This window comes from Poecilia reticulata, chromosome 3, assembly GCF_904066995.2.
Source record: "Poecilia reticulata chromosome 3, P_reticulata-male-v2, whole genome shotgun sequence".
In the NCBI taxonomy this organism is placed as follows: Eukaryota; Metazoa; Chordata; class Actinopteri; order Cyprinodontiformes; family Poeciliidae; genus Poecilia; species Poecilia reticulata.
The window spans coordinates 32985107-32998367 of record NC_088832.1 but is presented as its reverse complement, the minus strand read 5'-3'; the positions used below and the strand labels follow the sequence as shown (position 1 = coordinate 32998367).

General features: G+C 35.3%; 2 protein-coding genes across 4 annotated transcripts in view; both read right to left on the bottom strand.

Annotated features, from left to right (window-relative positions):
- otog (otogelin) overlaps positions 1 to 5320 on the bottom strand; it is a 72017-nt gene extending 66697 nt beyond the window's left edge. For 2 of the 3 annotated variants that reach the window (XM_081605501.1, XM_081605502.1), the window contains exons 1-3: positions 4297 to 4593; positions 4072 to 4129; positions 1998 to 2052 (exon numbers count right to left, since the gene is read on the bottom strand). In XM_081605501.1, coding sequence (XP_081461627.1) covers positions 1998 to 2052; positions 4072 to 4129; positions 4297 to 4378 — 195 coding nt within the window. In that variant the 5' untranslated portion in view covers positions 4379 to 4593. Of the gene's footprint in view, positions 1 to 1997; positions 2053 to 4071; positions 4130 to 4296 lie in introns of all 3 variants that reach the window. The other variant, XM_081605503.1, reaches the window with a different exon arrangement.
- A 932-nt stretch (positions 5321 to 6252) lies between these two features.
- Positions 6253 to 12572, bottom strand: aph1b (aph-1B gamma-secretase subunit). The gene is made up of 6 exons (XM_008406009.3): positions 12275 to 12572; positions 10917 to 11087; positions 10678 to 10751; positions 9755 to 9877; positions 8936 to 9063; positions 6253 to 7936 (listed from the first exon to the last, which is right to left on the bottom strand). The coding sequence occupies exons 1-6, from the start codon at positions 12385 to 12387 to the stop codon at positions 7769 to 7771; spliced, it is 777 nt and encodes a 258-aa protein (XP_008404231.1). The 5' UTR covers positions 12388 to 12572; the 3' UTR covers positions 6253 to 7768.
- Between the last annotated feature and the right edge of the window lie 689 nt (positions 12573 to 13261).

The window sequence follows — 13261 nt, the reverse complement described above, 5'->3', positions numbered from 1 at the left end:
CAGCTACTGAATATTCCTGCTGGGACACGCCGACATGTCTACCGCTGAGGAGCAAATGTCACTGCACTGCAAAAAACACCAAATCCAACACAGTATTTTTGGTCTAATTATAATGCAAATATCTTAAATAAGATAAAACTAACTTACAAGTAACTTTCCTTCAATAAATATGAGCTTGTTTTAAGTAAATAATTTCTTAATATTGGTGAAAAAGTTCTAGACACCTCCATGTTTCCTTCTATTTACTTCCTTGATGGGTATTGATGTAAAATTAATTTAAATATAAAAGGAGAGCACATTTTAAAGCTGCTTCTACCTTTTACAAGTTTAACGTGAGAAGATTTTTTTATGGTATACTGAAAAAAACTCAATTTAATAAAATTTGTATGTTTTATATCTAAACTTTCAAGGAACTTTCAGGAAAAAATAGGAGCTTTTTCAGGTAAGCAATTCCTTAATATTGCTAAGAAACAGGTACTGGATAGTTTCATTTACAATTGGGCATTTTCCCATGTTACCAGTGAAATAACTTCCCAGTGCTCCCAGTAGTAACTGCTGAAATACAACACTCATTCAGAATTAGCTAATCAGAGCCAGGAGAAAAGTGTTAACAATGTCAATCATGCTTGTGCATGCGCCTCTTTGCTAAGCTACAGCTGGTTACCTACAACATAGCCTACCACAAATGCTAAAGCTAGTTAGCACGTCATACAAGTTTTTTTTCTGCCATTAGCACATTAAGTAGGATGCACAAGCTTGATTGGCAGCGCTGAGACCCTCCTCCTGCCTCTGATTGGTTGTTTATAACCTGGAGCAGCACATTACTCAGACTACTTAGAGAGAATGGATAGCAGATTGATCTTTTGTTATCCGTCTCATACTATACTGTCGCCATGGTTTTAACAAATATAGAAAAAACATATTTTTGTAACCCTTGACCTCTAAATATTGTGTAATCTTGGGCGAGTGTTCATGATTGGCATTTTTATGTGTATTTTAGGGCTGAAAACGTATCCCGATATAAGCGTTTCTGTCGGCATTGATAATTATTGATTATTTTTTTTGTTTTAAATATCTGAAATACTGTCAAACTGGTGTCGCTACCTTTCCTGTTTTATCCACAGTTTTCACTCCACAATGTTTTTTTTTAAGCAGTTATGAAGAATGGTGGCGAAACATTAACCTGCTGCTGCGCAAGCTAACTCAGCAGGTGGTTGCTAGGTAACCAAAGAATGATTGAGTTGCTAAGTAACCAGGGAGTGAGAGAGTGAGGTGATTCCACCAACCTTGGATCAGAGTTCAGTGAATATATCCTTCCAGATCTATTATCTATTGATACCGATCATGTGTCTGTTGTGATGTATATTGTTGATTTATTGATTGATTGTCCGGGACCTGATCTATTTACAACAGCACATCTGTCATTGAATGTTGCACTGCAAAAACACAAAATGTTAGCAAGGATTTTTGTCTAGTTTCTAGGACAAATATCTGAGAACCCTTGAAACAAGACAAAACTAACTTATGAAAGTAACTTTTCAGCAAGAAATGTGAGCTTGTTTTAAGTTATTTAAAGTATTAGTTCAACTGCAGATTATTTAACTTAAAACATGGGGGAAAAAAGTTTGTTAAAAGTGAAAGTATCCACCAGAGGAATTTGTACTTTTTCCTCAATATTAATCAATTATTGTCCTATATTTTGCCTGAAAGTTGTTGATGTAAAAAGTAAAAAGTACTAGTTTCACTTATAACAAGACATTTTTCCCATGTTGGAAATGGAACTAGCACTTTTTCATCAATATTAAGAAATTATTGACTTAAAAAAGTGTAAGATATTTGCAGTAGGACGTAGACCATAAGTAGTTGGTGTGTTTTTGCAGTGAAGGAGCGTTTCGCCGCTGAAGATGCGAGCCGTGCTGATTTCTCTGTGATCTGTGACCGTGTGTTCGCCGCTCCAAGCGGCTCCATCAGCATCACTGATCAATGCGGCGGCCTACCTGCCCTCCCTGGGAAGCGGTGTCCCATTTCTGATGCTTTATCCTGCTGCTCCCGCTGCAGGGACAGAGAGAACAACGAGACGTTTGTTCCTGCTGACCAAGCACTCACTCACCGATCCCCCCCCAACTGGACAGTGGAAACCCACCACCGACCCAGGAACCATCCCCACCATGCAACAAACAGCAAAACAAGACAACTAATACCACAGATACACTCAAAATGTGCATAATTAACAAACTGAAAATACACAACATTTTATGCATACTTGAAATAGGACAAAACTAACTTACAAGTGAGATTGGCACTTATAAATTATAATACTTTTTCATCAATATTAAGGAATTATTTACTTAAAACAAGCTCATCTAGAAAAGCTACTTACAAGTAAGTTTTGTCTTTTTTAAAGTGCTCTAAGAGATTTGCACCAGAAAGTAGACCAAAAATACTTGGTAAGATTTTGTGTTTTTGCTGTGTGATACCTGACAATGTTGCTATTTTTAAACAATCAGTTTTGTTTCGATAAAATTAATATATAATGGTTGTTTGATGTTGTTTTAGTGGTTAAATTGAAAGTTTTGTTGATACCATTTTGCACACAAACACAAAATCTTAAGTGTTTTTGGTCTAGTTTGTATTGAAAATATCTTAGAACACGCTTGAAATAAGACAAACTATCTTACAAGTAACTTTTCGGGAGCTTGTTTTGAGTAAATAGTTTCTTAATATTGAAGAAAAATTACCAGTTTAATTGGCAGATTATTTCACTTAGACATTTCTCTATCTTACTAGTGATATAATCTGACAGTGGAACTAGAACTTTTTCTTCAATATTACAGAATTATTTACTTAAAGAATCTTTTTTTTTCTTATTTCAAATGTGTACTTGGATATCTGGACCAAATATTCTTCATTTTAATCACTAAAATCACCCAAAATTGAGCTTTTTTCAAGTTTCCTAAGATCTTTGAGCTAGAAACTAGACACCAATAGTTTATAAGATTTTGTATTTTTTTTGCAGTATGCGACACACCAAAAAGAAAGAGTACACTTTATGCTTCCATTTTTTTTAATTACCAACATTTGTCAACAAGCATCAACAAACAGCGGCTCTGGTTTTTCATCCATATCAAATGTCACGCTGCATATTACACTGCAAAAACACAAAATCTTATGTCGTTTTTTGTCTAGTTTCTCATGCGAAAATCTGAGTTTGCTTGAAATAAGTCAAAACTAGGAACTTTTTAGCAAGAAATAGCAGCTCGTTTTAAGTCAAACTTAATTAAGTTTCAGTTAATGTTTTCATAGTTAGATATTCGTCATCAAGATAACTTTTATTTTAGAAATAATGTTACTTTTTTCCCCCAATGGCTGTCAGTAAATTTGAGGTTTGATGTCACAAAGTAAATAAAAACATGGACCAAGAACAGATCCCTGTGGTATTCCTGGCTTATGACAATAACAACTATTAAAGGTCAAATATTTCAGCTTTCTGGATTTTCTGTATTTCTGTGACCATCAAATTGTTTCAATAAAATGTACATTGATGGTCAGTTACTTTTATCAAAAATGTCAGCCTTATCTTTATTACATAACTGCATTAACAACCATTTCCCATTGATAAACAAACATTCAATTTAAGATCTTTTTTTGGGCTAAATCAGATATTGAAATGAAGACATTGGTAGTAACTAGCTACATTTACTCAATTACATTTACTTGAGTAATATTTTTGAAAAATAAGCATTTTTTCTTTTGTAGTACTACTCCTACTTCAGTAAAAATATCCGGGCGTAACTTCAACACATGCAGAAAAAAACATGTTGCAACCAGAAATGCATCAGACGCAAACATAAACATACATTTTGCATCAAAGTGAGACTTCCTGTTTTTAATCCATCTTTGTTTTTCTAACGTTTAGCTTCCAAATATTGTTACAGGAAAAAAAAAACATCCAAACATATGTTACCTACAATATTAGTTTTATACGTTTTATTCTTTAAAAGTGATTTACTAGTGTTCCCCATTGTTTAAAAGCAATGCTTATACATATTATACATATATTAATTAACTCACTTATTTAATGGATCCCAGTTTGAATCGTTTGATCTTTCAACACCTCTGGAAAGATTTGCTGAAATAAAACAAAAATAGTAATAACAATCACAAACGATGCATAAAGTAAATAGTAAAAAAAAGAAAAAAAAGAAAGTAAAACAAGACCAGGTAAAAAAAGTTATAAGAATGAAAACACGAAGCCGCGTGTTGAAATCATCTCCGGTCGCTGCACGTGAGACTCACCTTGATAAATGAGGATGACGTAAACAGTTATTAAAGAGTGAAGCGGCCTCTTCCAGCTGCGCGTGAATAAATCGGGATCCATTCGTGATCCGGTCAGGGAACCAGTCGGGATCACCTGGTGAAAACCCTCCGACTGGACTCCACGCGGCGCTCCATCGGCTCATCCTCCGGCCGCCCGCCGCGCGCCTTAAGAACCGCTGCACCTGCTCATTAGCATAAAATATGCGCCGGTAGGCGGAGTCTAATCTGCCCTGCACTCATTATCGGACAGAAAAAAACTCCTTTCACTTGACAGCACGCAGGGCCACAAAAATGGTGCTTTTTTCAAAAGTAACTTCTTAAAACAAAGTTTTAGTGTGTATTACTATTATTATTATTATTATTATTATTATTATTATTATTATTATTATTATTATTATTTTAGCTATTACAATGTTATCAAAATTAACAAAATGGTCAGATATTTGTAGAAAATAGTTGTGTACATGCAAAACAGGCTCTAAGTTTATGAACTATTTGGGTTGATTAAATGAGAAGTAAGATTTGCTTTTCAGAAAAAGAAGGTGAATGTTTGTGGTTTTAGTCACCAAAATTATAGATGAAAGCAAAAAATGTCATTTATAAATGGGAATCTATTTTTTGTACCTATTTTTTAAAAGAAAATGTAAATTTGTAAAAGAAAAAAGAAGTTGAAAATGTTACAGTTGGAGGATTTTGATCCGTTTGGGCCGCCCGTAATCCAGACCGCATTTTGGACACCCTGGATGTAAGAAAAACAAAGATTTATTCTCAAAAATCATCTGTTTTATTTAATTTTAGACACAAAATGACCATGCTGCGCTTTGAGCAGAAGACAGCGCCGTCCAGTGGCCATTTGATATGTTGTTAAATGAAAACGTCACATGAATGGCAACACTCTTTAAGTAAAAACTATTTATTTAATTAAATAAGTGCAAATAAAAATATTAAATAGAAATTAATTAAATCATTTAAATGATTTGATTTTACAAATGTTACAAATGTTGAGTAAATCCAAATCAATTTTATAGCAAAAACTGATATTTACTAATTGCATGAATAATATTTAGATTTGCAATTTCAAAAATCAAAACGTTTTGCTTTTCAAGCTCAGAAGTTTCCAAGTTTTTTCTAGAAAAATTCTGAGATTAATCTCAAAATGTGAGTTTTTGTTTTACAAATCTTTGACTTTTCAAGCTCAGAAATTTCTTAGTTTTTTTCCCTTATCCAATATGTTGTCTTAACATGTTGTACTTTTATGATCAGCAACAGAAACTTCAGAGTGGTAATATCACCAGTGTCAAAGAGCTGAATTTACATGTGAAAGCGTGTTTTTTGGCAGAGGAAACACTTCCTGTGTCCGTCAGTCAGCCGGTCTGGGTAAAAAGGCCGGACTGACGCCTCAGAGACCCGAAATGCTTTGTGTGGCCAAACCAGGAAGAATCTGATTTCATAAACGGAAAGTTGATCTGTAGAGAGCAGCCAGGCTGCAGAGGAACGAGAAAATAAAATAAAAAACACACTGTGCAGCTTTACAATTTATGCAAAGTTACATTAGTACAGGAAATTTGGGCTTAATTTACTTCCATATGCGTCGGCTAATATCTTAGCATTTCTACAGACTAAAGTAAAAAGCTGCATTTGAAACTTATGAATAAATCCAAATTTTCAGACTGAAACAAGCTGCTGAACTCACACACATTAGTGCACTTCAAAAAAGACATTACCAAGTATTTTTGTCTAGTTTCTATGGTAAATATCTTAGTCCTCTTGAATTAAAACAAAACTTACAAGTAACTTCAGTAAAAACGAGAGCTTGTTTCACTAAATCCTTAATATTTATGTAAATTTTCTAGTACGTTATTTCAGTTTATGAAAACCAAAAACCTTTCATTTAAATCAACAACAAAAAAAATCATGAAGCTTTGAAACAAAAACTTTTAACATAACCAAATTTATTATTGCCGATCTGTACCATCAGGTTTTCCACCTGCGCAATTTTCTGATTCGCTCGCAGACAAAAACCAGCTAAACACGCAGGACCTGCATGTTCATCCACCTTCCATCTTATTTACTTTCAATTTTTACAAACTGCACATAAAAAATAAATCAACATAAAATCAGGTGCAATGGAAAAACAAAACATTCAGTGTGAGGAATTTGACACAAACTCAAAAGGAAAACAAAATGAGAGTGGATGAATGTCAACTTTCAAAGATCAATGAGCGAACACTTTGTTGTGTTTGAAGTTCATAAACAATCAGCTGAAGGAAATCTTCCGTCCTCCATTTTCAACTTCAAGCTAAAAAAACAACAAACAAAAATGGAGGAAGTGGACCAGCAACCCCAAGCTAGTAAATCTGGATTAGTTAAAACACATAAATACCAACCATGTGTTCAACAGAATCATTATTTTCAGAAATGTTTCCTTATATACACGAGTTTCCCACACAGGGATCCACATTTAGTCGGTTTTCACACATCTGGCACATGACGTCTTCAGAGTTGTTCATTTGAGCAGAACCTAAATGATTTTACAAAGTTTTTCTACAGAATCAGCAGGAAAAAAAGCAGAAACTAACCTTATACGCACTGCAAAAACACAAAACTGAACCAAGTATATAAAACCAGTTTATAGTGAAAATGTGTTGGTGGACTTGAATTAACCTTTCAGCAAGATATGAGAGAGCTTGTTTAAAGTCAATAATTTATTTATTAATATAATATTATTTCACTTATAAGAAGTTATTTTTCCCATATTAGTGAAATAATCCTCCAGTGGATCAAGACCTTTTTATTAATATCAATTAATTATGGACTTATACACTCTTGTATATTGTTAAAAGGTTACTTGTAAATTTTATTTTAAATTAAAGTATACTAAAATATTTGCACTAAAAACCAGACAAAAATACTTGGAAATACTTTGTGTTTTTGCAGTTAAGTCAACGGTAATGTTAAGAGTTTACACTGTGCATGCACTTCAAAAACATAATGTTTTACCAATTATTTCTGGTCTAATTTCTTGTGCAAATATCCAAGTACACAAGTGATATAATACAAAAACTAAAAAGTAACTTTCCAGCAAGATATAAGATCTGATTTAAGTAAATAATTATTTAATATGGAAGAAAAAGTTCCAGCTCCACTGTCAAATTATTTCACTTATAACAGAGAAAAAATGTTTGGTTATAAGCGAGATAATCTCCTAGTCAATATTAAATAATTACCTTAAAACAATATATCTATATCTATATAATGCACAAAGATATTTGCACTAGAAAAATACTTTGTAAAATGTTGTGTTTTTGCAGTGTAACTCACCTGTTTCTCCTAAAAACTTAACATTTTTACAGACTAAACATAGTAAGTAAGCAGCCATGTGAAACAGCGAATTAAAAAGTTTGTGTGTGGATCTTTGGATCGAGTCCTGTAAGCCAATGAGCTCGCGGCGTTATCTGGGCCGGTGGTTGGCTAGCAGGAAGTCCTTGTCTTTGCAGGTGAGGCAGAGTTTGAGGTTCCTCAGGGAGCCGCCTGCGGTGTAAAACGCCCAGATGCCCATGAAGAACATGACGATGTAGGTGGGAACCAGGCTGGAGACGTACTGCGGGTTCTGGAAGGTCTGCAGGGGGAAAATGTGCAAATTAATAATTTCTCATTAAAACTTCTTAAAATTCTCATTTCAACTCTGAAATATTAAGATGTTGACAACGGATGTGAAAAATATTATCTGCATATAAATAAAAGGAAAAAATATATATATTTTAGCTGTACAGAGGCCTGGTAACAAGCAATTAATTAGATTCAAGTGTATGGAGCTAATTTGGTGCCATTAAGTTTGTTTATTTAAATTTTTTTTAACTGACAAATAATTTTGAAAAACAATAAAGGGATTTCAAACTAAAAAAAAAAATAGCTCAGAACTACGACAACATATTAAGGCCATTGATCATAGAAAATAAATGCATAAATTTCTCTGCCAAAAAAAAAATCTCTTCTAGAAAACACATACATTTTCAGCTTTTGAAACCAAGAATTTTTTTTGTTTTTCAATAAAATTAATCTCATTATTTGAGGGTTATTTTTTACAGTTTCCTTTTTTTCTTTTCTATCTACGGTGGCCCTAATCTGCCATAATAACCTACTTTTATAGATTTATTTCCTTTTTTTTCCCCAGTTAAATACATTATTGCCCATATTTGGCTCCATGATTGTTAACCATGATTTCAAACCTCCACATAGACCCGCTTGCCCCCTTCTGTAATTTTTCAATTTCAAATCCCGTTTCCCCTTTTTATGTTTAAAACATTTTTATTGACAAATTTTATGGCCCCAACTTAGCTCCATACATGCAGAAAGGAAGCAGAACAGTAGTAGCTCTAGAAAACCGGACCAACATGTAAAATGGGTCATTTTGCACGACTCCATTTAACTTCTAGTTGGATGTCATAATACCACGTCAATAACTAATAAAATCATAATACAAAATTAGAAATTTAGTGGTCATGTTGGAAATGTGTCTTTGTGGAAAAACCTAACAAATCTCAACAATAAGGTAACTATCCAAAACAATAACTACATAATTGTAAATAATTATTTATTTGGAGAGAAGTTTACTCACCAAGGAGGAAACCAGGAGGTGACTGGCGACGACTGCAGCTACGGCTAACCAGCGCTGCTTCTCACAGCCGTCGAAGAAGATGACGCCCCAGAACATGTGAAGCAGGATGATGGCCATGGTCATGAAGGCTGAGGAATTTAAAAACAAATGTGAGGGATGTTTAAAAAACCCTTTGTTTTGTTGGGAGCATTAAAAAACAAACAAAATGCTAATGAAGTGTTTTTGGTCTACTTGGCTACAAGTACCTGTTCTTTAAGATATAGAAGCTGGATTAAAGTAAATAACTCCTTAATATTAAATAAAGGAAGTACTAGTTCCACTGGCAGATTATTTCACTTAAAACAAGATATTTTAAGTGAAATAAAATGCCAGTGGAACTAGTACCTTTTCATCAATATTGAGGAATTATGTATTAAAATCAAACTCTTATATCTTGCTGAAAAGTTCTAAGATATTTGCACTAGAAACTAAACTAAAATTACTTGGTGAGAATTTGTGTTTTTACAGTGTCAGAGTATTCACAGAACCTTCAAAACCTAAATTCTCTACAAGTGGAGGTTATTAAAAATAAACTGTTTTAATTAAACTTCTGGCATTTTTAATATTATGTTTATATAAAACAACAACAAATTCTGTAATAAAACAGAAAAAGATCAAGTCAGAAAAATAAGTCTGAATGTCTAAATTTGACTCAGGTTTTCTACGTGATGAACGTTTGTAGGCAGTAATTTCATTAAAAATGCGTATTTGAATGCATTACAGTGGGTTCCACAAACAAAGCAGCAGCTAATTGAATAAGGAACATTCAGGAAGTGATACCTGATGACAGGAAGTAGTGCTGAGAGTCGCCGTGGATGCCCACAGTGCCTGGACCCACAGAGTCGGCCAGGATGTTGACCACAGAGAACGCTCCGCTCATAAAGCCGAAGCCGAGGCCGGACACTGACACAAAACAACAAAGCATAATAATATCCCTCTGGAAACCTAATATAACCAAAACTCCTCTCTGTAAAACTGTTTTATTTATTTATTTACATAGAAGAATCCTAGCTGGAACTTTTCTACTGCGTTTCTGGTACGCCCATTAATCTGACGCACAAGCAAGAGTAACAAAAATAATAATAGATTTTATTTCTATTCCCTTTTATATCTTTAGATATCAAAGGGCAAATGCAAAACAAGCAGTTGTAATGGATAAAAATAATTAAATAAATAAGAAAATGAACCAAATATTTTGCTAAAATTAAACGTCTTAAGGGCAACAGCAATGGACGACAAAACCGATTCTCTGGGGATAATTTCTGCTTCAAAACACAATCTGATTGGAGGCTAAAAAAACTATTATTACATTCAAGTTGTGCTAAAAGCAGTTAGCCTATCAACAAAGCTAATAAACCTAAAACAGCGTCTCAATGCTAGACATGTAGCAGCTAGCTCAGACGCCGACATTAATGTTAATTTTTAAAGAAGCTCCGTGAATGATCAGCGCTGGAAAGTTAAATATCTGCAATAGCACTTTGCACCAATTTGATGGTTAAATAACCTATATAAAAGATTAAAAACAACAAATACCTTTGATGCTGAGCTCATATGTCTATATATTTAATCGTTTCTGAATTGAAATTGTTGCTTATGTTGCCAATCATGGTTTTTGATTAAAACTAATTACAGACAATTGATTAGTAATTCTTATTAAGTTTCACCTCTAGTTGTTATTTAAACTAAGTGCAGCTGATCCGTACCGTAGGCGAGCTGTCGTATAGAAATTGGCATCGTTTCCTCTTGACTCAAAGCAAGAAGGCCTTCATTTGCTTTCCTGCAGGAAAAAAAATTTTTTTTAATTTTCTCTCGCTTTGTTTTGAGAAATTTGTCAAGAATATGTTCAAAAACCAGTCGGAAAAGTGTAGAACAAGTGAAAATTCCTCATTTTGTTTAACAGACAATGGCGTCGGTGTGGTGGGAAGACGCTGAAGCAGCTTACTTGAGCAGTTTGTAGTAGGCGAAGCGGAAAGTTTCCTGCAGCAGGACGGACAGCACCACACCGAAGATGAGCAGACCCTTCTGCTGCGACGCGCTCTCCTTGTTGCTGATCTGAACCGAGATGAACCACACCAGGGAGGCCAGCAGCAGCGACACCAGCCAGAAGAATGCCCTGGGAGGAAAAAAGATGAGAAAAATGTCAGTTTTTATCTCCAAGATTTAAGCATTAATGAACACTTTAGCAGAAAAAAAGAGACAATTTATTCAAAAGCTTTTCAAGCAGGGAGGCAGATAAGTTAGGATCTCGTCGCCGTATTTTTTTATTTCTAGCTCCCGGGATTCTGAGCAGATACAGGATGTACCCCAAAGTTTTACTCAAATAAGAATAGCTCTACTGCAACATATTTTTACTCAAATAAAAGTGAAAAGTATCCAGGAAATGACTCAAGTAAGAATAAAAAGGTACTTGACAAAAAGTTGACTCAAGTACTGAGTATCTGATCAAATGATCAATCATTTCATATTTAAAAATTACATAATCAAACAGATAAAAATTTAATTCAAGAGAAAATATTGGTATTTTGGGACAAATGACAATAATACATATAAGTAACAAAAAAATGACCAAATCAGGCAAAAGAAAATGTTTCCACATCCGTTTCCTTCAATACAAAACATGTTTGTTTTTCATTGAGTGGGTAGACAAACCAGAAACTTTACTCAAGTAAGAGTAGCGATGTTTCCTAATAAAATTACTCAAATAAAAGTAAAGCATGCAGTGCAGTATAATGTGTTCTGGGTGTTTTGCAACGCCAGTTTACTACTAAAGCTTTTAGAAATTAGATCAAAAAATCTAATTTTGGTATTATCTGAGATTACTTACCAATATTTGCTGCATTGCATCCTTCATGACTAGAAACATTTAAAACGTGCAAGACATTAAATATCAAGGATTGCAATTACACACAGCAGTCAGGTCGCTTGTACTTGAATAAAGGAGATCTGGTCTGAGGCGTATTTCCAATATCGGACAAACTGTTAGCTTGCCTCGTTTCTTCTAAATATCTACATAAAAAATTATTATTATTATTAAATTTGTGTCTTTCCGATTGTAAATAAGAGTTTTGAGTGTAATCATGACAAACGCATGTTTTCTAATAGTGGGTGAATACATCCATGCACTTGGCTTTAAACGGGAAGTAAACAAAAGCTATCATTAGCAGCCCAAGAGAGTTAGCTAGCCGGTTAGCAGCGATAGTTAGCACGTTTGTATTTCATGTCGTTCAGTGAACTGACAGAAAAATACTCCACAAACTATTTTAGCACCAACAAAAACCTCAAATGACGCCGCTTTCTCACCCTGCTATGAGGAAAATGACCCTCAGCGGCTCCCGGGCGATGGTGAACAGGAACAGGGAGACGGCTGGGCCGAAGGCGATGAATGTGCAGCCGAAAAACACCGCTGCCGTCATGTTGGCTCGGTGGCTGGCAGGTCCAGTGGCTCCAAAACCCGGTTCGCTTCTGTTCACAGCGAAACCGCAGGGGTTTGTCTTTATTTTTGACGAGGTAACAGCCTAATCTGAGCGCTGATTTCTCCTTCCTAATTTCACTTCGGTATCACAGGATTGTCGTGACGTCACACTCTACCACGTGATTCACTGGGGGGGGGGGGATTCATTTGTGGGGAAAATTCATTTCTTTTGTGCCTTTATTTAGAGACAGTAATGTCAAAAGTTTAAAATTCATATATACACACAGTGGCGCAAAAAGTGGGTATGCAGGGTATGCAACGCATAGGGGCGCAGCACCAGAGGGGGCGCCAAAACCCCGTCTGGAGGGGGCGGCGCGCCGATGATGTTTTCCTGTACACTTCTGCACATAACGAGGTAAATGTAGCGAGTTTTACCTTTCACGTATCGTCGCCTCGGGGGGCTGAGTGAGCGTCGCTCCTTGACCCTGACGTTCCTTCCCTCGGTTGGGGGGAGGGGGGGCACCGATCTATGTTTTCGCATCCACCTGAATAATGTGTAGTTGCGCCACTGTATACACAGACACCTACATTGCAAGAAAACATAAAAATATATATCAGAATGTATATCAGAGAAAGCTAATTCTACATAACAATGTAGGTCAGTGTAAATCAGTGTTCACGAATTTGTTTTAGCCAATATTTTGTCCGGGAATCGAAAACTTTAAGATCATTTTCCAATTTTATTCCTCAGGGTGGGGTCTCTGTGTGCAGGTCGGGTTTTCTGGTGGGGCTGGCCACCTGTCGGGGCTCGGGACAGTGGGAGGGCTCACGGCAGCGTGGGAATTCTGGCTCTTTGTGGAGAACAGCGGCTCTAT

Excerpts from the sequence above, each read along its gene's own strand:
- aph1b (XM_008406009.3), bottom strand. The coding sequence starts at position 12,387 with ATGACGGCAGCGGTGTTTTTCGGCTGCACATTCATCGCCTTCGGCCCA. Across the intron at positions 11,088-12,274 it reads GTCATTTTCCTCATAGCAGG|GGCATTCTTCTGGCTGGTGT; the intron begins GTGAGAAAGCGG and ends TTTTCCTCCCAG. Across the intron at positions 7,937-8,935 it reads ACCTCCTGGTTTCCTCCTTG|ACCTTCCAGAACCCGCAGTA; the intron begins GTGAGTAAACTT and ends TTCCCCCTGCAG.